The 27,578-nt window shown below is 40.5% G+C and overlaps 4 protein-coding genes across 5 annotated transcripts; all 4 read right to left on the bottom strand.

Annotated features, from left to right (window-relative positions):
• Positions 1–425: 425 nt before the first annotated feature.
• On the bottom strand, positions 426–15,551 carry LOC120733701 (claudin-like protein ZF-A89). Its single transcript, XM_040032040.1, has 2 exons — positions 15,456–15,551; positions 426–2,453 (listed from the first exon to the last, which is right to left on the bottom strand). Exon 2 carries the CDS (start codon positions 1,857–1,859, stop codon positions 1,290–1,292), a length of 570 nt encoding a protein of 189 aa, XP_039887974.1. The 5' UTR covers positions 1,860–2,453; positions 15,456–15,551; the 3' UTR covers positions 426–1,289.
• On the bottom strand, positions 9,359–12,139 carry LOC120733699 (claudin-4-like). The gene has a single exon (XM_040032038.1). It carries the CDS (start codon positions 11,616–11,618, stop codon positions 10,956–10,958), a length of 663 nt encoding a protein of 220 aa, XP_039887972.1. The 5' UTR covers positions 11,619–12,139; the 3' UTR covers positions 9,359–10,955.
• LOC120733700 (claudin-4-like) lies at positions 13,686–15,233 on the bottom strand. Its single transcript, XM_040032039.1, has one exon. The coding sequence runs from the start codon at positions 15,087–15,089 to the stop codon at positions 14,484–14,486; it is 606 nt and encodes a 201-aa protein (XP_039887973.1). The 5' UTR covers positions 15,090–15,233; the 3' UTR covers positions 13,686–14,483.
• A 266-nt stretch (positions 15,552–15,817) lies between the features above and the next one.
• On the bottom strand, positions 15,818–21,338 carry LOC120733698 (serine protease FAM111A-like). 2 transcript variants are annotated; one of them, XM_040032037.1, is made up of 4 exons: positions 20,304–21,338; positions 18,926–19,006; positions 18,386–18,448; positions 15,818–18,170 (listed from the first exon to the last, which is right to left on the bottom strand). In XM_040032037.1, the coding sequence occupies exons 2-4, from the start codon at positions 18,962–18,964 to the stop codon at positions 16,335–16,337; spliced, it is 1,938 nt and encodes a 645-aa protein (XP_039887971.1). In that variant the 5' UTR covers positions 18,965–19,006; positions 20,304–21,338; the 3' UTR covers positions 15,818–16,334. The 2 variants fall into 2 exon arrangements, with proteins under 2 accessions (XP_039887971.1, XP_039887970.1); XM_040032036.1 differs by lacking the exon at positions 20,304–21,338 and adding an exon at positions 19,531–20,264.
• Between the last annotated feature and the right edge of the window lie 6,240 nt (positions 21,339–27,578).

Below are 27,578 nucleotides of genomic sequence, written 5' to 3'. Positions count from 1 at the left end.
AGCTTTGCGCTGGGGTGAACCAATTGGATGAAAAGCTTCAGTGCTTCATGAAGCTTCTTCTGCCCATCACTAAAAATAACCTTATGCAGCCAGAAGACACAGCAAGGTGAGGGTAGATAAGGGAGATCATGACACGGACACAGAGAAACACACGGCTTAAATACACAGAGGGAGCAATCAGGGAATGGGAAACAGGAGGGAAACACAGCTGGGGCAAATCAGGCCAACAAGACAAAGGAAGCACAACCAGACACATTAACATGAGACACGGACTTTCAAAGTAAAACAGGAAACATAACACAGACTGAACTTACAGACACAGAGTCACAGGCAGGCACTACAACAGAGGGAACAGAGACGTAAACCATTAGATAGAACTCTAACAAAGAAACCAAAGACTAGAAATGATAAATAATAAACTCAAAACTAGTTCAGAGCTGTCTGAAAAAATGAGGGAAAATGTGGACAGAGATAAGTCACTGTGTTAGAGAGGAGGCAGCAAGTTTCCCTTCATTCCAGGAAGAGGAGTGGCTTCTCTCTGGCAGTGAACAGCAGTTCAACATGCATTGTATGCTTGACAACAGGAACAAAAAAATCTGTGCTGCAAAATATATTTGTTGTGGATTTGGCTCTGAATGTAGAATCTGTGTCCCAAAAATTCCAGCGTGACACAAAGCACAATAGTTAGTAGTATGGGTAGAATTATCTGCTAATTTGGGTAAAAGGCTAAAAGAACATAGCATTGGCCCTTCTGCTGCAGTTAGCATTAGCTGCTGACATGGCAAGCTGGAGCAGCTAATGCTGCTAATGCTGAAAAAAAAAAACACTGTTCCACTATAACTTACGCCCTGAAAATCTATCACTTTGGAATAAGTAAGGGGATATAAGACAGAAGAAATTCAGTAAAATCTATTAGAACATAAACTTGCTCAACTCAGTTCCCATATCCTGTAAAAACCTATGCATGTCAGAGGGTATGGTGTTTGTACTGGCTCTGTTATTTACCCTGTAAACATTAAAAAAAGAAACTAAAAAAACAACTTTTGTGTGCTCACAAGCATTCAGAATATTACACATGCTCCTATCGTATGTTTTGTAGACAGACAAAATGCAAAGATTCCTACAAATTTTACTCATATTTCAGACTTTATTACCTGATGTTAACAGTGGATTCAGTTAAACAGAAAGTGAAACCATCATGAAACCTTTTTCTTGTTTCTAGTAGAACGCTGTCTAGATGAACGTTGTTGTTTAGTGTTAGTATGTGCAGATTTAACGTCACATTCTGTCTAGTTCCTGCAGAAATAGGAGCAGCAGAGAAGGGCTCCTCCCAGGTATAGTAGTCCTGCGGACACCCAGCCGATGTAAAGTGAAGCTCCCAGTTCCGTTCTTTGATTGTTGGTCAGGTCAGGGTTGAACATATCCTTAAAGATGGCGTGTGTGGTCCAGTAGACAGGCAGGGCCACCAACCTAGCTGCAATGAGAAACAACACTCCAGAAGCTATATCCGCTTTGGTCTTTCGCCTTGCGTCTGGTATAAAGTTGGTGCACTTGCTCCCACCCACACCAAGCAGAATCCCACAGAACTGGATGATAATAGCAAAAACGATGAGCACTCTGGCATCCTGCAGGTCTTGAGGTAAGTCCTGTATAGAATTGTAGGATTTGCACTGCATCTTGCCTGTACTCCTTATCACACACGTCACCCACAGACCCACAAAGTCGATCTGAGAAGTGGTGATGCTTGAACCAACGAAGGCTGAGACTTTCCACAACGGCAGTGCGCAGATGAAGATCGTCCCTAAAAAGCCAATGATGGATAAGAGCAAACCCAGAACATGTGTACAACGGGCTGACATGATGAAGCTGTGTCAATCTCTTCAAGGAGGAAAGGAGGGTGCTCCTAAGAGTTGCATTAATTTATCTGTCAGAGACGATTTCAGCAGGTAGTTGTTTTTGTTGCACATTCTCTTCCTCTCCATGACAGAGGAGGAGTTTTCTAGCATGAGCTGAAACAGGTTTGTGAAGAAATATCACTAAACCACCCATGAAAAGTAGAGCTGAGTACGGAAACAAAGACTTGACAAAATGAATGCATTTTGAATAAACAATTCAAATAAAGACATACCGTTTTATAGGGTGTAAAAATTAAATGTGAAAACAGAGACTGAGTGATAACTACTGAAATAGTCCAGCTGTGAAAGCAGTCATTGTGAAATAACTCTTTATTTATTCAGAATTTTGGGATTAAATACAATTTGAGTCCCTTAGTAAAATGTTTCAGTTTAAATTATCAGCATCGCTGCAATGTGTGAGATTTATTCGCAGCACTTGCTAAAGTATAGTTCCCAGCCAGAACACATAACTTTCAGAGTGACCTGATACTCTTGGATTAATGACTTGCAGAAGTTTGAATATATAGAAGTGATAAATTGTCTTGCACTTTTTTTAACCTGAGTATCAGTGAATGACCAAGAATTCTTGGCGCATGTAGTGTCTGGCAGGGAAACCCTACAATTAGTTAAAAAAAAAAATCAAACCCTACACAGCAATATGTCTGTGAAGGTTCTCAGTCATCCAGGTCATCGTAGTCAAAGGAGCTTGCAAAGAACAGCGTCTGGACTTCTTTAAGTTGCTTGAAGACGTTTCACCTCTCATCCGAGAAGCTTCTTCAGTTCTAAGGTCAAATGGTGGAGAGTCCCAGATATAAACCTAATGGGAGTTTCCCCCCACAGAGGGACAAAAGGACCCCCTGATGATCCTCTAATCGCCTGAGCCAAGGTGTGAAACTGGGTGCGGGTCCCAATCAGCCAGAGTTTCGGGTGAGCTCATTGTGAAACCTGGCCCCACCTTATCATGCAAATTCCTGAGGTCAGATGGCCCAGGATGTGAGTGGGCGTTAAGGCGTCTGGGAAGGGATCTCAAAACTGGATTATAGATGGCAGACAGTTGGTGTCGTAAACCACCGCCTCTGTTCAAAGATGGTCGCTCACAGTGGACATAGATGGCTTCTTTCACTCCTCTTTCAAACCATCTGTCCTCTCTGTCCAAAATGTGAACATTGGCATCCTCGAAAGAGTGTCCTTTATCCTTAAGATGCAGATGGACTGCTGAGTCTTGTCCTGTGGAGGTGGCTCTTCTGTGTTGTGCCATGCGCTTGTGAAGTGGCTGTTTGGTCTCTCCAATGTAGAGGTCCGGGCATTCCTCGCTGCACTGTACAGCATACACCACATTGTTAAGTCTGTGTTTTGGCGTTTTGTCTTTTGGGTGAACCAGTTTTTGTCTGAGTGTGTTGCTGGGTCTGAAGTACACCGGGATGTCGTGCTTGGAGTAAACCATCCTGAGTTTTTCTGATACACCGGCTACATAGGGGATGACAATGTTGTTGTGTCTGTCCTTCTTATCCTCCCTCGCTGGTGTCTGATCTTCTTTTCTGTGCCTCTTTGCTAACTTTAAGAACGCCCATTTAGGATAGCCGCACGTTTTGAGTGCTTCCTTACATGTGTGTGTTCCTTCTTTTTTCCTTCAGGCTTAGAGGGAACATGTTCTGCCCGGTGGTGTAGGGTCCTAATTACTCCAAGTTTGTGTTCCAGAGGGTGATGGGAGTCAAACAGGAGGTACTGGTCCGTGTGTGTGGGCTTCCAGTAAACTTCGATGTTGAGGTTGCCATTCTCTTCAATGTGCACAGCGCAGTCCAGGAAAGGCAAACAGTTGTCCTTTGTGTCTTCCCTAGTAAACTTGATGTTTTTATCCACAGCGTTAATGTGCGCAGTGAAGGATTCCACTTCTTGTGTCTTGATTTTGACCCAGGTGTCGTCTACAAATCTGTACCAGTGGCTGGGTACTCTTCCTTTGAAAGAGCCAAGAGCCTTCCTTTCCACTTCCTCCATGTAAAGGTTGGCTACAATAGCAAAATACACTACACAGCAAAATAAATCTGCATCTTTAGATCTGGTCAGTATTCTGTTCATTGTGTGTAGGGCAGATATTTACTGAAAATAAATCTGAAAGTGACCCTGATTCAGGCTCTCATATGATTAAAAAACAACAACATAAAAAGCAACTAAACAGCAAACCGTATTTATTTATTTATCCAACCAAATTTCCCCTTGTGGGACAATTAAAGGAATATTCTATTCTATTCTATTCTATTCTATTCTATTCTATATGATATAAACTGGTCATATTGAAAATATTGATAAGGTATGATATTTTGAAGCCTTTGATCAACACTCCATATATATTCAGCCACAGTTGATTCTAAATTTTTAAATTTGAAATAAAGCATGCACAAAACAGAGAAAAAAATACAGATATAAAACAGTACAAAGGGTATAAATGTAAACCAGACTTATTTGAGACTGTACTGTGTAAATGTCACATCAAAATGAGAAACCTCAACATGATATTTATCACATCCATATTATTTGAGCTCTTTAACATCGGAGCAGATTCTCTTAGTTTCTTCAAATTTAACTGGACACAACATTGTAAAGTCGTTATTACTTGCATTTCAAAAGCACAGAACCATCATACATGCATTATTATTATTAATATTATTTATAGTACATGATGCATCAGTTGTTTAACAAAACCTTATGTGAAAGAGTAAATTGAAAAAAAAGTATTAGTTTTTTTGAACAAGTGTCCTGACTTATTAAAAATAACTGCTTTTACTGCTCGAACTGTTCTCACTTTATCTTCTGTCTGCAGTTAACCTTCTGTGCACTCAGTTAATATCCATGGGCTCTGGCTGCTCTCTCCGAGAGAAGAATTCAAAGAAAGCCTTCAAACTCTCGTCATCTACAGCCACTGAACTGTTCACTACATTTTTAAACCTTATGAGATTTCTGCTCTCAATGAGCTTTTTCACACCAACCAAAAAGTCTTGCTGTCGAGCACATTTACAACTGAGGTATTCTTTCAACACATTAAACTTTTCTCTCTCCACCATTTGAATAATGATGTGCTCAATGATGTCAGAAAAGGGATACCCAAACTCTATGACACTCTGGTTTTGACCCATCACACCAGGGTAGGCATACCCTCCTGAATGCATTGCAACAACATCGCCGTCCTCGTTAAAGACAGGAGAGCCAGACGACCCAAAATACAAACAAGACTCATAAGTCAGAAGGTGTTTGCGCTGTTTAAGATCAACTGCCACTTTTTCAAAGAACCTGCGAGTAACGAACTGGACAGGCTCTTTATTGTTACTGTAATGCCTTTCCACAACCTGATTCCGGTTCTCAGATGAAACAACCAAACAAGATTCGATCTTTTTCGTTGCACCATCTGGATGTCCAACAATGCTAATTCCACCACTGTGACGAATGAATCCACAGTGTGTTAGGAGACCACCAGGCAATATCTGGACATCACTGAGCTTTAACAAAGCTCAGTCAGTCCCTGACACATCAGGTGAGTAATCATAACCAGAAACCTCTTCCACATCTATCAGGCCATCGTTCTGCTCCAGACTTTCATAAGAGAACGTGACAGTGACCCGCTCATTAAGCCGGCCGTTATCATTACAGAAATCTTTAACAACATGGGCATTTGTGAGGACAAATCTGCTGAACACGAGGAAACCGCTCCCTTGTGGTTTCCCATTTATTCTTACTTGACAAACAGAATGACTGAGTTCCATGAGTTTCCTCATTGTTTTTACTTCTCGGCACGACTGAGCATTGCTCCCAAACTCCCGACGCAAAAGATTCTGGGCGAAATTAAGGTCATGAGCTTGTTTTTTGCTGCTTTTGATTGAGTCTTTAAATTCTGAAGACAAACAATTTTGCATCAGTTTTAAATAAATATTTCCACACAGATTTGGTTTCTTTTCTGCTACATTGTCGGTCTCTGATTCGACTGTGTTAGTCTGCTGTGAAAGCTCCTCATACCCACCAGAACGACCTGCCAGAGATTCACTCTGCAGCACGTAAGCGTCATCAAGACTGCCAGGCTGACTTTCTGGTGGATCAGACTTGTCGAGCAATTTGATCTTAAAAGTTTCATCATCAAGGTCGTCAACCAGATTGCACATCTCTGTGACCTGGGGTCTCACCTGGTGTGATAGACCGCAGCCTCTATGGGTCTTGTGCTCAGAGCTTGTTCCTGTGCTGCCATGATTAATGCCTCTGTGCTGTTTTTCAGTCCAGCTTTGTCCAGCCACCGGTAGGATTTCTGGATGTCAGATGGTTCATTTTTACTGCCAGGCGCTCACGGAGTGCAGTCAGCTTCTTCAGCCAGTAGGCATGAACATTACAGGGCCTGGTGCTGTCCAACTCTTCATACTGGAGACCCTGTCTTGGATGTCTGCCACTGTGATGGTTACTGGTCCCTGTTCAGGGAGGTTGCTGTGGTCTGCCCTCAGATCCACTAGCCACTGAGCATTGCCGTTATGGGTTGCATCCTTCTCCCATATGCTCTTCCAGTATTGCTCCATCTCTAGCCTTGGTGGTGCTGTTCTCATATTGTTCCCTGGCCACTGAGAGTACACCTTGGCTCGTTCTGTAGAGAACAGCTAGTTTCTTCTCTTGCCTTCAATCTCTCTGGTGTACCTTCTTCGAGTGGCTGGCCAAGGCTGTGAGTCTTTGCTTGGCAGTTTCCAAGGCCTCAGGTACAGAACCAACTTACCTGGATGATCGAGCATGCATTTAGAAACTATTGATTTACGTTAATAAGCGAGTGCACACATTTCTGCCCTCTTATCACTTAGATTTCTGAATCTTAAGAGTGAATCAATTTACAGTAGGAACCGCACACCTAGTCATCAAATGTTTGGTAAAGCAGCATGAGTACTGTAAAATTTAGTAGGTTCCTGTTAAAAATCACACAAGCATCACACCACATCTGGCATATATACTTCTATTTTATACAGTACACAGTTGAAATTATAAACTATATATTCCAGTCAACCACTGATCAGCAATTCTTGAGTAAATGGATGTCACTGATAAATCACTGCAAGTGTTTTTAACAAACTGTTTCTTGTTGTTGTAGAACTCATCAGCAGCTGTATTTAAATGTCTTCTGTTCAATTGGGCTTACACTGTGCGATTTTTGGCCCATTCTGAGCCAATTTTTCAGTCGTGCGACCGTTTTGGTGATCGGCCCGATTTTGGCCTTCTTCGTGCGTCGTGCATCGTGTAGTATACGTGGGGTAACGAGAAGCGATTAACACCTCACGACCAGCTCCCGATCATCAATCGCTTGGTCGGGAGATCCTCCCGACCGTCGTGAGGGTGTCACCGCAGCTTCTCACACTGCGCACGCGCAAACATAAATGTCAGTGAAAAAGACGGAGCAGCACGGCAGTGCAGCGTGTGATCTGGACACAAGCAATGGAGGCACTTGTAGAACTTTGGAAAGCTCATCCGAGCCTTTTCGATGTGGCCTCACAAAATTATCACGACCACAACAACTGTGAAAATAGTTGGATAGACATTGCTGCTCAATCACAGCTGCCTGATCAGTGTTTTTCATTAGAAATTTAGCAAAGTTGATGGTGGTGGTGCGTGACTGAGTTCCATGAGTTCTGTCTTTCACTTACTGTGTGAGTGAAAGACAGAGAGGGAGAGCGAGCGACAGAATTTCTGTTATAACCTTCATTTTTATGGACGCACAGTGTGAGCACTCAGGTCGCATCAGAGCATCGGGCTGTAGTGTGAGACCCTGCATCGTGACCTACGAACTTCTAACCACTGCGAGTCAATCGTACAGTTCGAGCAGGAGCTGAATCGCGCGACTGAAAAAAATCTCACAGTGTCTGCCCAGCTTAACCTGGAAGCCAAGCTTCTGAGTCTTATCCCATGTAGGTGGTTCTTCTATGTTGTGCCGCTTCTTTCCAAGATCCAAGCTATTTCACTTGTGTTTTCTTTGTCTAATATTTTAAGTTGTTTAATGATTTGAAACACTTTTTCACTCCACTGTATGTACGGAGTGTCATGGTCCTGGGCCATGTTGGCCCAGTGTTCTTAGTTTTCTTGTATGTTTGTATTTTGTTCCCTGTTTAGGCTCTGTTTCCTGAGTTGCCCTGTTGTGTTGTTCCCTGAGTGCTTTCCCTTTGTGACTCTCACCCCCTGTGTGCCCCTCTGTGTATTCATGAGCCCTCGTCCCCTTTCGTGTTTATTCCGTGTCTCCCCTGCCCGTTATGTTGGTGTTCTACTCGTGCTCTCTCTCCTCCTGTCTGAACCTCTGTACTTCCTGTTTCACCTCTACCGTCAGTGTTGTGTTCACTCCTGCCATGTCCCGTGATTATTATCAGTGTCACCTGTGTTCCCCGTGTGCTCCCACTTCCCTCGTTAACCCTCTGTGTATTTATGTCTGCGTCTCCCTCAGTTCTGTGTCGCGTTCTCCCTCATGCTGCGTGGATTTCCCTGTGTCTCTCTCCGAGTATTAGTTTATTGTTCCCAGTTTAAGTTTTGTATTTTCCTGTCATCTTGTCAGCAATAAAGCTGCCTTTTGAGTTCATCCCTTGAGTCCGTGAGTTTTGCGATTGGGTCCTCATCCTGCCTGCCACGCAGCGATCCATGACACGGACAAGTTCAGTTCGAAAACTATGAACAGAATCCAATATCCACCACGTTTGAATTTGACTTTGCTGGTAATGTGAATCACAGCAAATGTACTAATGGTGAGTTTGTAACAACAGACATGATGCCTGATACTACAAAACAACCCCAAGTGATGCGGTTAAATGCCCTCTCCAAGTCCAAAACACCCGACTTGAACAAAGGTGTGTTTTTTTTTTTTTTTGTTTTTTTTTTCTGACAAATGTCTGTTCAGCAATATTTTTTTGTTCTATTATTATTGTGTGAATGCAACTGTTACTCAATTCATCTTTATTATTCTGAATTTTGTATGGATTTTTTTGGGTTGCTATAACTTTTGGCATTTGTTCCTGTTCTTTCTATAATAACCTTTTCTCACAAGATTTTTTAGAAAGTAAGTAGATTGGAAAAAAACTCCCTGAAATTTAAATTGTTGAAACTGCTACTTTCAGCTGCAGAAACTATTAGAAATTTTAGTTATTGTGGACTTTCTAGTGAAAAATACCATCAGGCAACACTGTCAACAAAGATCACCTATGGCCACTGAATTGTTGAGTGCAATATTAAATGTTGAGATTTCTCCTCTCAACAAGTTTCTTCACACACTGACCAAAATGTCTTGCTGTCAAATGCAATTGCAAACAAGGTATTTCTTCAGCAACAAACTCTGAACTCTTCACTATCTGGATAATGTTGCCTTCAGTGATATTTGGAAAAGGATAACCAAAGTTAATTATACTCTGGGTTTGACTAACAAAGTGTATTCCTGGAGTATTTTATTTATTCAACTAAAAATGTTTACGATAAAATTGTAAGTTAAACTCAGTAATATCCTGCTGTGGCTTCTTCTGAAGTTTTTCTTCTACACGTGTTGGACCAGCCGGCTGAAGATTGTCTAGGCTTCCCTCACTGCTTTATCAATATAGACACTGATGGCCTTCACATGCTGCTGAAGCATTTCTATATCTTGCTGTGTGTCCTGGTTTCACTGTTGGATGTTGAGTCATGTTGGCCTGAGCTCTCTCTGCCTCTCAGTCCTTTCTGCTACAGCTGACACTGTGTCGTGGCCTCTGTGTTCCTCCATACCACAGAGGTTAACTGATATACTGCTGATCGCTGGTTCTGAAAAGTCCTAATTTCATACCGAACCTGGAGGTGGCTCTCACAGTAAGAGGCCACACACTGCAGACAGGAATTGGAGACTTTCAGGGCTCTCCCAGTGCACACACCACAGGCCACATCTTTAAGTCCAATATAGTGTTGTGGATGAGGAGCAGTTTAGAGTGCTAGTCTTCTTCAGCTAATTAGGTGTTTGCAGAACTAGCTTTGGTATGAAACCTTTTCTGCACTGATAACAGCTGGAAACTCTTCTTAATCTCCTCCTCTTCCCAGTAGTTCTTGATACAGCTTATTTAGTAGTTGTGCCCACAGATAAGAGTTGTTGGATACTTGAGTAAATCCAGACAGATTAAAAAGCACAACTTCTTCTGGTCCAGCTGAACCCTCATTCAGACATTTTCATTTCCTTACAGTAGATCAAATCTGAGCTTTGATCAGCTTAAGCCTGTGTTTCCTGTGTTTAGATCTGCAACGAATAGCACTCATCACTTTTTCCTTGTTCTACCTTGTTCAGAGCTGTCTGACAAAAATGTGGACAGAGATAAGTCACTGTGTTAGAGAGGAGGCAGCAAGTTTCCCTTCATTCCAGGAAGAGGAGTGGCTTCTCTCTGGCAGTGAACAGCAGTTCAACATGCATTGTATGCTTGACAACAGGAACAGAAAAATCTGTGCTGCAAAATATATTTGTTGTGGATTTGGCTCTGAATGTAGAATCTGTGTCCCAAAAATCCCAGCGTGACACGAAGCATAATAGTTAGTAGTATGGGTAGAATTATCTGCTAATTTGGGTAAAAGCTGGAAGAACATAGCGTTAGTCCTTCTGCTTCAGTTAGCATTAGCTGCTAAAGTAGCAAGCTGGAGCATGTAACACTGCTAATGCTGAAAAAAAAAAAAACACTGTCCAACTATAACTTATGCCCTGAAAATCTATCACTGAGGAATAAGTAAGGGGATATAATACAGAAGAAATTCAGTAAAATCTATTAGAACATAAACTTGCTCAACTCAGTTCCCATATCCTGTAAAAACACATGCATGTCAGAGGGTATGGTGTTTGTACTGGATCTGTTATTTACCCTGTAAACATTAAAAAAAAAAGAAACTAAAAAAACCATTTTTTTTTTTTTTTACTCTGTGCTCACAAGCATTCAGAATGCTGCACATATTCCTACCATATGTTTTGAATACAGACAAAATGCAAAGATTCCTACAAATTTTTACTCATATTTCAGACTTTATTACCTGATGTTAACAGTGGACTCAGTCAAACAGAGAGTGAAACCATCATGAAACCTTTTTCTTGTTTCTAGTAGAACGCTGTCTAGATGAACGTTGTTGTTTAGTGTTAGTATGTGCAGATTTAACGTCACATTCTGTCTCAATCCTGCAGAAATAGGAGCAGCAGAGAAGGGCTCCTCCCAGGTATAGCAGTCCTGCGGACACCAAGCCGATGAAGAGTGAAGCTCCCAGATCCCTCCTTTGATCGTTGGCCAGGTCAGGGTTGAACATATCATTAACAATGGTGCGTGTGGTCCAGTGGACAGGCAGGGCCACCAAGCTAGCTGCAATGAGAAACAACACTCCAGAAGCTATATCCGCTTTGGTCTTTCGCCTTGCGTCTGGTATAAAGTTGGTGCACTTGGCCCCAACTACACCAAGCACAATCCCAAAGAACTGGATGATGATAGCAAAAACGATGAGCACTCTGGCATCCTGCAGGTCTTGAGGTAAGGTGAGCGTAGAATCATACTCTTTGCACTCCATCTCATGTTTAGTCAGCAGAATGCAGTTCACCCACAAACCCTCAAAGATCACATAAGTAGTGGCAATGTCAGCACTAATGAAGTCTGAGACTTTCCACAATGGGAGGAAACAGATAACTATTGTCCCTAGAACACCAATGATGGCTGAGACCAAACCCAGAATCTGTCTGCAGCTAACTGCCATGATGAAGCTCTGTTGATCTCTTCAAGGAGAAAAGTTAGTAAGAGAGTTTTGGAAGAGAAAATTTCAGCAGGTATTAGTTTTTATTGTCCACACAGAGGAGAAGTCGACTCTGGTTTTCTTTCCTACTGATTAGAGAGTGCTAAAGGAGGTGACAGAGGAGGAGTTTTCTAGCATGAGAAGAAACAGGTTTGTAAAGAAATCTCACCCAACCAGCTTGTTTCAAAGCACCTGTGAGACGGACAGTTGAGTTTCACACGTGAATACAAAGGCCGATACCACAAAATCAGAAAAATGCAGACATGCAAAATGGTAATTATGAACAATCGGGGTTCAAATACTGGTGGAGGCATACAAGGCACACATCCAGTAGGGGTCACCAAGGTAGGCTACATTAGCTTAGCTTATCTTAAATGTAAACAGGAGGGACTCTGTTAAATAGTGAATTTATATATATAAAAATGACAGTGATGACTAAAAGTAACTACCCAAGTAACTACCCAACTCTGTACTAAGTCACAAAGCTACTAAATTAGCTGAAAATATTGCGAGTTAAAATTGTTTAAAAACCCCATTGTTATATACAGGGAGTGCAGAATTATTAGGCAAGTTGTATTTTTGAGGAATAATGTTATTATTGAACAACAACCATGTTCTCAATGAACCCAAAAAACTCATTAATATCAAAGCTGAATGTTTTTGGAAGTAGTTTTTAGTTTGTTTTTAGTTTTAGCTATTTTAGGGGGATATCTGTGTGTTCAGGTGACTGTTACTGTGCATAATTATTAGGCAACTTAAAAAAAAAACAAATATATACCCATTTCAATTATTTATTTTTACCAGTGAAACCAATATAACATCTCCACATTCACAAATATACATTTCTGACATTCAAAAACAAAACAAAAACAAATCGGCGACCAATATAGCCACCTTTCTTTGCAAGGACACTCAAAAGCCTGCCATCCATGGATTCTGTCAGTGTTTTGATCTGTTCACCATCAACACTGCGTGCAGCAGCAACCACAGCCTCCCAGACACTGTTCAGAGAGGTGTACTGTTTTCCCTCCTTGTAAATCTCACATTTGATGATGGACCACAGGTTCTCAATGGGGTTCAGATCAGGTGAACAAGGTGGCCATGTCATTAGTTTTTCTTCTTTTATACCCTTTCTTGCCAGCCACGCTGTGGAGTACTTGGACGCGTGTGATGGAGCATTGTCCTGCATGAAAATCATGTTTTTCTTGAAGGATGCAGACTTCTTCCTGTACCACTGCTTGAAGAAGGTGTCTTCCAGAAACTGGCAGTAGGACTGGGAGTTGAGCTTGACTCCATCCTCAACCCGAAAAGGCCCCACAAGCTCATCTTTGATGATACCAGCCCAAACCAGTACTCCACCTCCACCTTGCTGGCGTCTGAGTCGGACTGGAGCTCTCTGCCCTTTACCAATCCAGCCACGGGCCCATCCATCTGGCCCATCAAGACTCACTCTCATTTCATCAGTCCATAAAACCTTAGAAAAACCAGTCTTGAGATATTTCTTGGCCCAGTCTTGACGTTTCAGCTTGTGTGTCTTGTTCAGTGGTGGTCGTCTTTCAGCCTTTCTTACCTTGGCCATGTCTCTGACTATTGCACACCTTGTGCTTTTGGGCACTCCAGTGATGTTGCAGCTCTGAAATATGGCCAAACTGGTGGCAAGTGGCATCTTGGCAGCTGCACGCTTGACTTTTCTCAGTTTGAGACTGCTGCATCCCTCTGCAAGATATCTCACTATTTTTGACTTTTCTGAGCCTGTCAAGTCCTTCTTTTGACCCATTTTGCCAAAAGAAAGGACGTTGCCTAATAATTATGCACACCTGATATAGGGTGTTGATGTCATTAGACCACACCCCTTCTCATTACAGAGATGCACATCACCTAATATGCTTAATTGGTAGTAGGCTTTCGAGCCTTTACAGCTTGGAGTAAGACAACATGCATGAAGAGGATGAAGTGGACAAAATACTCATTTGCCTAATAATTCTGCACTCCCTGTATTATCTGAGCGATGTTTATGTTAATAGGCTAACATGTAACAATCTGCCAATCTGTTTTAATTGGATTCTTTTGTAAAGCTGAAATATAAACTGTCACATATTATAAATATACTCATATTTACTTGCGCTGTCTTGTTTCATCAAATATAAGCTTTGCGTTCATTTTTAATGATAAGGTTGATCCATGAAAATGCATTTTGACATAACTTTGATCAAAATAACTCACCTTTGTTTTGTCTGCTTAACACAACTGGTGTCTTGAAAAAACTGAGACAAGTCTGTGAGCTGATAATAACTTTAACTTAGTATGTGACGTTCTTTAACAAATGTTGTGTAAATATTTGTTAGGAATATGGGTTTTTTCCTTACACTCTGATTCTTTAATGCAAAAATCGGGGAAAAAAAAAAATACATTTTTAGCCTGTTTGGCAGCAAGGATCTACCACAAAACCTGTAAAGATTCTTTCACAAACACTCCCAAAACCAGATTTAGTGTTAGAATTTCTTTATCATTTGACATTATTGTAATTATTCTTGCTAACATAATGATGTTATATACTCATAAATGCCAGTCTTAATTTATATTGGCATATAATTGTACACAGAAAAAAAACATTGATCAATATCAAATAAAAGGAAAAGTAAGTTCAAACAAATTTAAATCAATTACTTGTTTTGTGCATTACTAGTATGCATTCACACATTCAAAATCCTGGGTGTTTGTTCCTACAGTTTGTTTTGAAGCCAAAAAATTTACAGTCAGTTAAGCAGTCATAATTTTTTACTTAACTTAATAACAGACTAATTCAATGGCAAAGAGAAAGTGAAACCTTTATCTTGCTTCCACAGACTCAGCCCTGGAGTATCCAACCTCATATTCAGTCTCATTCCTGGAGGAAAAGGAGCAGCAGAGAAGGCCTCCTCCCAGACACAACAGTCCTGCAGTGAGACAGCCGATGTAGAGCATGGGTCCCGGAAACACTGTATGAATGTCATCCAGGAAAAGGCTGTTGAAATTCACACTATTGATCCAACATGAGCTGACTGGTAGGGCCACCAAGATACCTGCAATAAAAAACAAAACTCCGGAAGCTATAACCACTTTGGTCTTTTGCCATTTGTTTGGCACAAAGTTGATGCATTTGCTCCCAACCACGCTAAGCAGAATCCCACAGAACTCGATGATGATAGCAAAAACGATGAGCACTCTGGCACCCTGCAGGTCTTTAGGTAAGTCCTGTATAGAATTGTAGGATTTGCACGGCATCTCGCCTGCACACGTCACCCACAGACCCACATAGTGGATCTGAGAAGTGGTGATGCTTGAATCTTTGAACAATGAGATTTTCCACAACGGCAGTACGCAGATGAGGATCGTCCCTAAAAAGCCAATGATGGATAAGAGCAAACCCAGAACATGTCTACAACAGGCCGACATGAGGAAGCTGTGTCGATCTCTTCAAGGAGGAAAGGAGGGTGCTCCTGAGAGTTGCAGTAATTTGTCTGTCAGAGACTATTTCAGCAGGTAGTTGTTTTTGTTGCACAGTCTCCTCCTCTCCATGACAGAGGAGGAGTTTTCTAGCATGAGCTAAAACAGGTTTGTGAGGAAATATCACTAAACCACCTATGAAATGTAGAGCTGAGTACAGAAGCAAAGACTTGACAAAATGAATGCATTTTGAATAAACAATTCAAATAAAGACATACTGTTTTATAGGGTGTAAAAATTAAATGTGAAAACAGAGACTGAGTGATAACTACTGAAATAGTCCAGCTGTGAAAGCAGTCTTGCACTTTTTTAAACCTGAGTATCAGTGAACGACCAAGAATTCTTGGCACATGTAGGGTCTGGCAGGCAAACCCTACAATTAGTTAAAAAACAAAACAAAAAAAACAAACCAAACCCTACACAGCAAAATAAACCTGCATCTTTAGATCTGGTCAGTATTCTGTTCATTGTGTGTAGGGCAGATATTTACTGAAAATAAATCTGAAAGTGACCCTGATTCAGGCTCTCATATGATTAAAAAACAACAACATAAAAAGCAACTAAACAGCAAACCGTATTTATTTATTTATCCAACCAAATTTCCCCTTGTGGGACAATTAAAGGAATATTCTATTCTATTCTATATGATATAAACTGGTCATACTGAAAATATTGATAAGGTATGATATTTTGAAGCCTTTGATCAACACTCCATATATATTCAGCCACAGTTGATTCTAAATTTTTAAATTTGAAATAAAGCATGCACAAAAAAAGAGAAAAAATACAGATATAAAACAGTACAAAGGGTATAAATGTAAACCAGACTTATTTGAGACTGTACTGTGTAAATGTCACATCAAAATGAGAAACCTCAACATGATATTTATCACATAAATCTTTAACATTGGAGCACATTCTCTTAGTTTCTTCAAATTTAACTGGACACAACATTGGAAAGTCGTTATTACTTGCATTTCAAAAGCACAGAACCATCATACATGCATTATTATTATTAATATTATTTATAGTACATGATGCATCGGTTGTTTAACAAAACCTTATGTGAAAGAGTAAATTGAAAATAAAGTATTAGTTTTTTTGAACAAGTGTCCTGACTTATTAAAAATAACTGCTTTTACTGCTCGAACTGTTCTCACTTTATCTTCTGTCTGCAGTTAACCTTCTGTGCACTCAGTTAATATCCATGGGCTCTGGCTGCTCTCTCCGAGAGAAGAATTCAAAGAAAGCCTTCAAACTCTCGTCATCTACAGCCACTGAACTGTTCACTACATTTTTAAACCTTGTGAGATTTCTGCTCTCAATGAGCTTTTTCACACCAACCAAAAAGTCTTGCTGTCGAGCACATTTACAACTGAGGTATTCTTTCAACACATCAAACTTTTCTCTCTCCACCATTTGAATAATGATGTGCTCAATGATGTCAGAAAAGGGATACCCAAACTCTATGACACTCTGGTTTTGACCCATCACACCAGGGTAGGCATACCCTCCTGAATGCATTGCAACAACATCGCCGTCCTCGTTAAAGACAGGAGAGCCAGACGACCCAAAATACAAACAAGACTCATAAGTCAGAAGGTGTTTGCGCTGTTTAAGATCAACTGCCACTTTTTCAAAGAACCTGCGAGTAACGAACTGGACAGGCTCTTTATTGTTACTGTAATGCCTTTCCACAACCTGATTCCGGTTCTCAGATGAAACAACCAAACAAGATTCGATCTTTTTCGTTGCACCATCTGGATGTCCAACAATGCTAATTCCACCACTGTGACGAATGAATCCACAGTGTGTTAGGAGACCACCAGGCAATATCTGGACATCACTGAGCTTTAACAAAGCCCAGTCAGTCCCTGACACATCAGGTGAGTAATCATAACCAGAAACCTCTTCCACATCTATCAGGCCATCGTTCTGCTCCAGACTTTCATAAGAGAAAGTGACAGTGACCCGCTCATTAAGCCGGCCGTTATCATTACAGAAATCTTTAATAACATGGGCATTTGTGAGGACAAATCTGCTGAACACGAGGAAACCGCTCCCTTGTGGTTTCCCATTTATTCTTACTTGACAAACAGAATGACTGAGTTCCATGAGTTTCCTCATTGTTTTTACTTCTCGGCACGACTGAGCATTGCTCCCAAACTCCAGACGCAAAAGATTCTGGGCGAAATTAAGGTCATGAGCTTGTTTTTTGCTGCTTTTGATTGAGTCTTTAAATTCTGAAGACAAACAATTTTGCATCTGTTTTAAATAAATATTTCCACACAGATTTGGTTTCTTTTCTGCTACATTGTCGGTCTCTGATTCGACTGTGTTAGTCTGCTGTGAAAGCTCCTCATACCCACCAGAACGACCTGCCAGAGATTCACTCTGCAGCACGTAAGCGTCATCAAGACTGCCAGGCTGACTTTCTGGTGGATCAGACTTGTCGAGCAATTTGATCTTAAAAGTTTCATTTTTAAGGTCGTCAACCAGATTGCACATCTCTGTGTTCACTTCAGTGCGCATGTTAAAGAGCACGCAATTCTTTTTGAACATGGTATTGAGAAAACGACCATCTCTTCGTAGAGCTTGCTTCACTTTTTCCCCTTCGTATGCGTAAACAGTAATTTCCTGCATGTCTTTTCTTAGGTCAGGATTTTTCAGGATTCTGACAACATTTTTACCTCCTCGTGCTATGACATGAAATATCACAAGCTTGTTAGATTGTCTCTTTTTGCAGGGATAACCAGAGCTGCTAACTGGTTTCTTTGGCTTCTCCACAGCTTTCACAAACTTCAGAGTCAGACGTTCATTTTTAATTACTCTGCATGGAAAGTGTGAAGCGATTGCTTTCCCACTTCTTACAATAACAAGCTCTTTGCCATCCTGCTTTTCTGCAGCTGCTTTGAATTTTGGACTTTTCTTCAGGCAGTCCTTAATAGTTTGCGCTTGATTGCAGGTATGGGTATAGATGTTCTTCCTGTAACTCCACTCAAAAGAATGGGTCAGATGAAGCTCTTCATCCTAGGAAGAACAAACAATCAGGTCTCTCTTACAGGGGAATCTTATTCTATTCAATTACTAACATGTTCTTAAGTCACTTTGCACTATTAAAACATTCCTAGCTAACAAAAAACAGGTACACCAATAACTCAATTAAACTGCCTGAAAATATGTGGGTATTTTATCCATTTCTTTTTATTGCCAACACAGAAAAGAAATAATGAGTAAACCTTTACCTTTGCAGCAGGATTTGGATCAGGAGGTGGAATATTTTCCTTATCCTGGGAGTGTGTTGATTCCTTGAAGTAACAGAGAGGAACATTAACGCAGATGTAGTATACAGTTTTTAAAAGAAAATAATGTCCATTATAAGAGTTAGGTACTATTGGTAAACTGATATAATTACAAAGCATTGAGAGTCCATTTCACCTGCTTTTGTGTGCAGTGACTAGAGCACTGGAGAGGCAACGAGACAACTGTCAAAAATGGAATACTTTCCACAGACCATTGCTCAAGACCAACCTTTATCTAGTTCTGATTTTTGCTATGGTCCTTGTTACTGCTTGCACCATGAGACAATACCTGTAGTCAATAACTGATTCATAGTGACTTATGCTCCCTGTCTGGTTAAGTTTAACACATTTTGTTGATTATCAAGTTTGAGCAGTGTATTGTATGTACGCCATTACCTTACAAATCAAAACATCCCTGTACATAAATTCATTCATAACAACTTTAACTGCTTCATAAACTTAATTACATGAGAAAATCAGCACCTTAAAATTGTCTCTTGGAGGGTTATTTCTGCTCGTCATTCTTCCTGTTGAATGTGACAAACAGGTACTGCAGTTTCTTACCTGAAGAAAAGTGATTTTTAATCAATTACACAACACATTTTACTGTGTGCATTAATGTCAATGTCATTTATTAAGATCAACTTCAATGCCAAAGGAAATGCATAGAAACACCAGTTGTAGATTACAGAAGTTTTAAAAATTGGGCTGCATTACATCACACATAATTCTTAAATGTGACAACATCTGAAGATAATCCAAAACAAAATGCCTTAAAATGCAACCCTAAAAACAAAAAAGGTAATTAAAGTTAAAAATAATTAATACAACTGTGGGCTACCAAAAAAAACAAGCCAAGATAAACAGAGACAATGCAGAAACAAGTATCTGCCAGTGTTATATACTCCAGGAAGTCCAGTAGATTTAAATTAAGAAAAGTCTTAGTGGAAAAAAGGTGGCAAGCAGGGAAAATTGTCCATTTCAAAACGAAAAGAGATGGTGGAGCTAAAGCGACACCTAAGAAAATAAATATTATTAGTAATAAGTTATATTACTACTGCTCTTTGTTTTTGTAATAAATCACACACCAAACACACTATAAGGAGGATGAGCGCCCTGTCTGGGTCTCCTCTGTCCAGCTGGCAGCAAGGGCGGTACCTAAACCAGAAAAGAGCAAAAACACACTCAGGCCAAGGTCAGAGCCCCGCCGAGGGCACTTACAGTCAAACTAGTGAAATCTGTCAGATAATACGAGACAGGTGCATGTTTCTTCAAACTTTCATGTCTAAGGCATGCATATTAGATATTGGATGCTGCGTTTGTATTGCAATAATTAAAGTATTCAATTCTGGGAAAAAAAACCCAGAAAATTAAAGTTTTAGAGGATGAACGAAAACATGCAGGAACATAGTCATGCACACTCTGCAGGATATATTGCACGATTTCAGGGTGACGCCAACAGCAGTACGACATCTGGCTGTAATGTTGACAGCAATTTGCTGTGAAAAGCATAAAGGTGAGCAGTACTTGTCAAATTGGGTAGTCTATCACGAGCAATACGTGGAGGTGAAGCAATAAAGATGATTCTGGTTGTAAATAAAAGTTTTTTCAGGAAACAGTAGGTTGGTTGCCCCTTTTAAACGTTCTCTCAGTCACTCCTGTCTCTTGTGTAGCAGGACCTCCCACTTATTAAATGGCGTTTTTTCCGCCATTTCTTAACCAGACGGGTTAGAAAAGTGCCGAGAAGGCTTCCCATACCCACTTGCTAGCGTGTGCATGTTCACGTACTTTAGGAGTCCATATAAATTGACGAAAATGAGCCATTTAAGGTGTTTTTTGTTTTGTTTCTTTGAACACTTACCTAAAGCATGAAAACCAACTGCCTGCAGCCGCAAACGCAGACAAGTTTCGCGCCTTTTCTGTCTAATGCTTGCGTGTTTCCTGTTTGCTGCACCAGCAGATCGCCATCTAGTGTACCGGAGTGTGTAAGACAGTCCAGACAAAGCTGCAGGATGAGATTCAAAGGCAAATTCTCCTTACATAGAAACACAGTAATAATATTACTAAAAAGATCGGTTTTAAGGTGAAGAGACAAAAATCTGAATGTGACAAATAAAAGGCTTAATTGATTGATTGATTGAATTAAAGCTGCAATAACAAGGAAAGAGAAGAACGTTAAAGAGTTAGAAGTGTTCGAAATGTGTCGTTGTCTCTCTCAGAAGCATTCATTTTCATTAAACAGTTTTTAAAAATTCAACATGCATCTTTCTTCTCTGTTGATGGAGTGGTACTGAATTTGCATTAACTGCCTTACTTTTTGCTTTTGTCTTGCCTCTGTCTTTCAGTGTATAGCAGTTTCTGAAAAAGGACAGCATTTACAACACCACCTTTTTCAGAAACATTCAACTAAAATAATTCAGAATAATCAGGAGGGGAAAGAGCTGCAACTTGATTTGGGCTTGTTTGGTGGTTTTGAAGGGATCTCCTTCCTTACAGGGAACTGCTTCCTCCCGCTGTGGTTGTGCTTTAGGCTGTCGCATACAGAACAGTATGTCTCTTTGTCCACTTTGCAGTTCCTCTTCCAGTGTCCTCTTTGTAGCAGGTGTCCACTTGTTGGAGGCTGGTGGGCCCCTTGAGCTTCTTCTCGTTCCGATTCCTCAACATAATATTTGCTGATGATGCACAATGCCCTGGTTTGGAGGCGTTCCCCACGTTGCTGGAGCTGGTGGGCATGGCTGTTGTTGCTGCTATTGTATCTCTATCTTCAAATTCACGGGTGTTAGCAATATTTGTCCAGGCCTTGCCTTTGTGTTGGCGGCCTCCGTGTTCTTCTCTGCCACCTGATGTTTCAGCATTTCTTCTGTTAATTTTTCCATTTCTTTTTCATTTCGTTGATCCTGTTTTTGACACATCTCCAGTCTTTGAATTCAATTCAATTCAATTTTATTTATATAGCGCCAAATCACAACATAAGTCGCCTCAAGGCGCTTCATAGATACAGAGAAAACCCAACAATCATATGACCCCCTATGAGCAAGCACTTTGGCAACAGTGGGAAGGAAAAACTCCCTTTTAACAGGAAGAAACCTCCGGCAGAACCAGGCTCAGGGAGGGGCGGCCATCTGCTGCGACCGGTTGGGGTGAGAGAAGGAAGACAGGATAAAAGACATGCTGTGGAAGAGAGACAGAGGTTAATAACAGATATGATTCAATGCAGAGAGGTCTATTAACACATAGTGAGTGAGAAAGGTGACTGGAAAGGAAAAACTCAATGCATCATGGGAATCCCCCGGCAGCCTATGTCTATTGCAGCATAACTAAGGGAGGATTCAGGGTCACCTGGTCCAGCCCTAACTATATGCTTTAGCAAAAAGGAAAGTTTTAAGCCTAATCTTAAAAGTAGAGATAGTGTCTGTCTCCCGAATCCAAACTGGAAGCTGGTTCCACAGAAGAGGGGCCTGAAAACTGAAGGCTCTCCCTCCCATTCTACTTTTAAATACTCCAGGAACAACAAGTAGGCCTGCAGAGCGAGAGCGAAGTGCTCTAATAGGGTGATATGGTACTACAAGGTCATTAAGATAAGATGGGGCCTGATTATTTAAGACCTTGTATGTGAGGAGCAGGATTTTGAATTCAATTCTGGATTTAACAGGAAGGTTGGGCTGCTTCTTCTTCCAACAGTTGTCTCAATGGGTCAGTTTCCCTTTGTTTAACTATAAAAAAGCTCCTGGAGGCGCTTTAATGTAGTTTCCGCATTCTTTATCATTGGTTGAGTTGAGTTCATAAATAAGAAGGGATGTAGAAGTGGAAACATAGGTATGGACTCTGCAGCCACTGGTCCAGTCTCAGGTTCTTCAACACTCTGGCTTTGTGTTAAATGATTCTGCCTCTTCCCTTTAACCATCATTTAACACATTGTGGTTATTTTGACCAGAAGATCTTTTTGTTATCCATATAAGCCTTCCTTGGACTGATACAGATAAACATAAATCCCAACAGTACACATCCAGTATGGGTCCCCAGGCTATGCTACCTTGAAATATGAGTGAGAACCATAATGGCCTCAGTTATATGTAAATTGAAAGTTATCCTGGGTATACTGAACTTGGGTGTAGGGCCACTTTTTTCAATTGCTGTGTTGCTGTTATACTTATTAAGTACCTGGCGAAGGTAGGAAACCAAAACAAAGTGACGGCACATCTAACAGCTTCAAATGATGTCCCAGCAATTGGTCATGCTTGTAAATGTAACCAGATGAGACTCTGTTAAATAAAGAATTTTTATATATGAAAATGACAATCATGACTAAAAGTAAATGACTCTTTCAACTACCCAACTCTGTACTCAAAGTTCTCAAAGTTCCTAAAATTAATTAAATTCCCAAATTAACTGCAAATGTTGCATTTTAAAATGGCTAAAAAACAAACAAACCCATTGCTATTTAGCATCTGAGTCTATAGTTTATGTAGATAGGCTAATTTGTAATAATCTACCAGAAAAAAATAATATGATTCCTTTGTAAAAATGAAATATAAGCTATAACATAAATTTACACACATGCACTTAGATTGACTTTGGTTTCTTGTTTCCTCAAAAAGAAGCTGTGCATTGATTTTTACTGATAGTTGATCCATGATAATGCATCCAAAAAAGATATCAGGCATAGCCTTGAACCAGTGTCTACACTAAAATATTTATGTTAATATTATAAAATGTAAAAAAAAATTGCATCTATATCATGTAAAATACAAGAATATGTACCAATAAATGAAATAAATGCAAGTTTATGTCTTGAAATAGGTTTTCAATCTTTGTTTTAAACCCATTTTCACCATTTAAATCACTTAGAAAACTCAAATATATTCTGTGCATAGATGTATGTGGTTTATTAGTTTTAATCAGTGATGGGACTGGTATTTTGTGTACTGAACACAAATGAATTACCCCCTACACTTCAGAACTGGTGCAGTTAGTGCCACCAGGTTGAAAGTGACTGAAAATAACTGAAGCTGAGCTGTTGGTATATACATCCATGCTTTCATGTATCTTGCATGTTTGTGACATCACCATCTCTGATCTGAGTTTCCTTAACAAACTATCCATATTAAGATATGTATTATTAAGCAGGGAAAACAATCCAAACCTACATGAACCGGTGTGAAAAAGTGCTCCCTCCCGCTGTTATAAGATAAATTATCTGGTTTTTTATATCTTTGGAAAGCTGAGTTCAATTTGTATAGACACACCCAGGCCTGATTACTGTCACATCTGTTCTCAATCAAGAAATCACTTAAATAGGACCTGCCTGACAAAGTGGAGTAGACCAAAAGATCCTCAAAAGCCAGATATCATGCTGCAATTCAAGGAAATTCAGGAACAAATAAGAAAACAAATTAATTGAAAGCGCTCAGCCTGGAAAACGTCATAAAGCCATTTCTAAAGCTGTGGGATTCCAATGAACCACACTGAGAGCCATCATCTACAAATGCTGAAAACATGGAACAGTGGCGAACCTTCCCAGCAGTGGCCTGCCAAATAAAATTACACCAAGAGTGCAGTAATGGCTAATCCCAGGGGTTGCAAAAGAGACAAGAACAAAATCCAAAATACAAAGGCCTCACTTACCTCAGTAAAAAGCAGTGTTGATAAAGAAAGAAAGAAAGAAAGAAAGAAAGAAAGAAAGAGACTGGGCAAAACTAGCCTGTATGGCAGGGTTCCAAGACCAAAACTAATACTGAGCAAAAGAAAGATAAAGGCTTATCTCAGTTTTTCCAGAAAACATCTTGATGATCCCCAAGACTGTTTGGAAACTATAAAAGACAAAAGTTGAACTTTTTTGGGTGTGTTTGTCCCATTACATCTGGCTTCAAACTAAAACAGCATTTCAGAAAAAGGAACATCATATATAGCAATGTGATGGTCTGGGGCTGTTTTGCTGCCTCATGACCTGGAAGACTTGATGTGGTAAATGGAACCATGAATTCTGGTCTCTAACAAAACATCCTGAAGGAGAATGTCCAGCCATCTGTTTGCGACCTCAAGCTGAAGCACACTTGGTTTATGAGTGCCTGAAAAAAAGAATGGCATTAGTCAGACTGAAAGGCATAACACAGTTCTCAAAATGACCTGGATGAGTGTTAAATGCGGTGTTTCATTTGTCTTGTAGGTACAGTGTGTATGTAAGATTTAAAGAATATACTGTAATTGTAATTGTGTTATGTTTGTTTCAGTTTGACACTTTCTACATCATTAAACCTGTGGACAAAGAGTAATGATCTTCAGAGTCTTGATGGAAGAAAAGTGTTGAACCTTGCTGCCGGTTCTTCTTCTGTGCAGTGTGAAGAGGGAAAGACAGTACAATAAGATAAGATAACCTTTATTAGTCCCACACGTGGGAAATTTGTTTTGTCACAGCAGGAAGTGGACAGTGCAAAAGTTATGTAGCAAAAATTAGAGTATAATAAGAATAAATACTGTACACAACTGTACAGAATAGAATAAAATAAAATACTATATACAGTAGAATAAAATAGAATAAAATATACAATAGGATAAAAATAGAATACAAATGCTGTATACAACTGAGTAAAAATACAACAATGCCAGAAAAGAGAATTGCACTTAGTGTTATTGCACATGTGTGGATGTGTGTGTTTGATCAGTAGGAGTCTTTGTTGTGGAGTCTGACAGCAGCGGGGAGGAAAGACCTGCGAAATCTCTCCATCCCACACCGTGGGTGCCGCAGCCTGCCACTGAAGGAGCTGCTCATTGCTGTTAGAATTTCCTGCATGGGGTGGGAGATGTTGTCCAACAGGGATGACAGCTTAGCCACTAGGGCTGCCACAAACGATTATTTTGATAGTCGACTAATCACTGATTATTTTTGTCGATTAGTCGACTAATCAGATTATGCATCCATTGGACGTACAGCTTACTGCACCAGCAGCATCTGGTCTTATATAACTATCATTAGCTTACAGCTTTAAGTGTTTACGGTATGTGCTAACTAAAAATAAAGACAAGATGATAGTTTATTAATTTTTAATGAAATTTGCAGATTGTTTCGGTGAAGTTTAATAAACTCCTTGCTATCTAAAATATAACAGGACACCGGAGTATATTCTCGAGCATCTCACATTTCTGATAATCAGTTGTCTGCTTGACGTTTATTCAGCTGTGTAAAAACTATAACTTTAATCTCAGCCAAACCCATTTACTCAGGAACAAATAAAATACTAAAAAAAAAAAAAAAGCCAAACAATAACATTTTGAAGTTATCTCAGTGACTTATATATATTTAACCTGAGTAGCGAAAGACGGCAGTGGGTTTGAAAACGATTTGCCGGAAGTCCGGTGTTCTCACGAGCTCTAGTGAGCCTTGCCCCCAGCTAGCTATCGAGCTAGTGGGTAACAGACGTCTCCGAAAATGTCGGAGCGCTTTTGAAAATATGTGGTGTCTTGATAAACTGAGCAGATAGTTGAGGTTTACACAGCTACATTCTCACCTGAAAATATGCTAAACGTTTATTTTGTGACCCAGAAAGAATAAGCGGAGCTCACGGGCGCGTCACTGCAACTCCCCCTGGCTTCTGCTCCGCGGCTGCTGGGCGAGCCCTCATCTGGGACTCTCCTCAGCTCTTACTGGAACAGTGGCGCGGCTGCCCCTCTGTTGGTCTTCCATGGTCTCTTGTGTTCTGGGGGCCTCTGGATGTCTGGAGTTTTGATCTCCTCCATACCCGCTTCACACCCTGGAGGACGGGGCTGTGGCCCCCCCACACTCCCTAGCAGATCATTACATGGAGAAACCTTTGGAATGCAAGCATGCTGATCCACACAGGTATGCACACAGGTGTACACATGGGTATTCACAGACGCGGACTAAAGCTTTCTTGGCTGCTGCCTCAAAGCACACTGTGCGCTGTCTATCTTGCGTGCTGCACAATATCGTTTATTATTTAGTAACTATTGATATCTATGACTAGCTAGTTTATTGTGATGGTGCTTTGTTTTCTCTATTATTATGTTGCTCTTTGTTGTTTGCTGTCTCCTCTGTTTGTTTGTTTTTTTGTTTGTTTGTTTTTTCTCCATACAGGTGACCCAGGAGTTTTTTTTTTTTTTTTTTTCTTTTTTTTTTTCTCTCTCTTCCCCCCCCTTCTCACCGTCTCTTCTCCCCTTTGGTTTTCTTTCTTTCTCTCCCCCTCTTTCTCTCATTCATTCCCCCTGTCCCATTTATTAAAAAAATAAATAAATAAAAAATATAAAAAAAAAAGAAAAAAAAAAAAAAAAAGAAAATATGTGGTGTCTTGATAAACTGAGCAGATAGTTGAGGTTTACACAGCTACATTCTCACCTGAAAATATGCTAAACGTTTATTTTGTGACCCAGAAAGAATAATAAGAGTAATATTAAAACTAACTTGCTGCCGCCCTTGTTGAAAACTGAGCTGGGCTGCGCTATGAATTCTGGGACACAGCTTCTTCTTCTTCGGGGTTTAACGGCAGCTGGCATCCTTGTATATGCAATGCTGCCATCTTCTGTTTCAGTCCGTTATTACACTCTTAAATCCTACTACTTATTCCTGCGTCTTTTGGGATCTTACAAAGCTTCAAACGACGCGTCGACTATTAAATCAGTTGTCGACGATTTTGATAGTTGACGTAACCATGACTAGTCGACTAATCGTGGCAGCCCTATTAGCCACCATTCTTGTCGTGGTGTGTGGAAGAAGCGGACTCGAGCGCAGATCTCCTTGCAATGAGACAGTGAATTTATTTACAGAGTGAAACAATTACAGTCCAGTGAAATCCCTTGGCCGTGGCCCCCGTGGTCCATTCACCCAGCTCCCGTGTTCTCCTCTCCACCTCCTGGTGCGAAAGACAAAAAAAAAAAAAGGAGTGAATAGCAATCCGAAAGAGAGTTGGAAAGAGCACACGCTCAAGACACTACTAACGAGCTTAGTCTAATGATCTAGCGCTGACTGAAGCCTGGTCACCGCGTTAAATACACCGGGGTCTGATGGTTGATAATTCAGCTGGCAGCTGGTGAATGTTAATTAATTGGCGGTGTGCTGAAGCTCCAAACGGACTACTTCCGGGTCGGCGGACCTGCCTCCGGGGAAGCGCGGCTCCATCAAAAT

The sequence above is a fragment of the Simochromis diagramma genome, unplaced genomic scaffold (genome assembly GCF_900408965.1).
Source record: "Simochromis diagramma unplaced genomic scaffold, fSimDia1.1 OVJJ01000216.1, whole genome shotgun sequence".
In the NCBI taxonomy this organism is placed as follows: Eukaryota; Metazoa; Chordata; class Actinopteri; order Cichliformes; family Cichlidae; genus Simochromis; species Simochromis diagramma.
Note: the sequence above shows the minus strand (reverse complement) of the source record. Positions and strands in the feature narration are given on the sequence as shown.

What these genes read in the sequence shown, in the direction of transcription:
- LOC120733699 (XM_040032038.1), bottom strand. Translation starts at nt 11,618, where the DNA reads ATGGCAGTTAGCTGCAGACAGATTCTGGGTTTGGTCTCAGCCATCATT.
- LOC120733698 (XM_040032037.1), bottom strand. Translation starts at nt 18,964, where the DNA reads ATGACGAGCAGAAATAACCCTCCAAGAGACAATTTTAAG. An exon ending in CTCCAAGAGACAATTTTAAG is followed by an intron (nt 18,449 to 18,925) that starts GTGCTGATTTTC and finishes TGTTACTTCAAG; the next exon opens with GAATCAACACACTCCCAGGA. An exon ending in ATCCAAATCCTGCTGCAAAG is followed by an intron (nt 18,171 to 18,385) that starts GTAAAGGTTTAC and finishes TGTTCTTCCTAG; the next exon opens with GATGAAGAGCTTCATCTGAC.
- LOC120733701 (XM_040032040.1), bottom strand. Translation starts at nt 1,859, where the DNA reads ATGTCAGCCCGTTGTACACATGTTCTGGGTTTGCTCTTATCCATCATT.
- LOC120733700 (XM_040032039.1), bottom strand. Translation starts at nt 15,089, where the DNA reads ATGTCGGCCTGTTGTAGACATGTTCTGGGTTTGCTCTTATCCATCATT.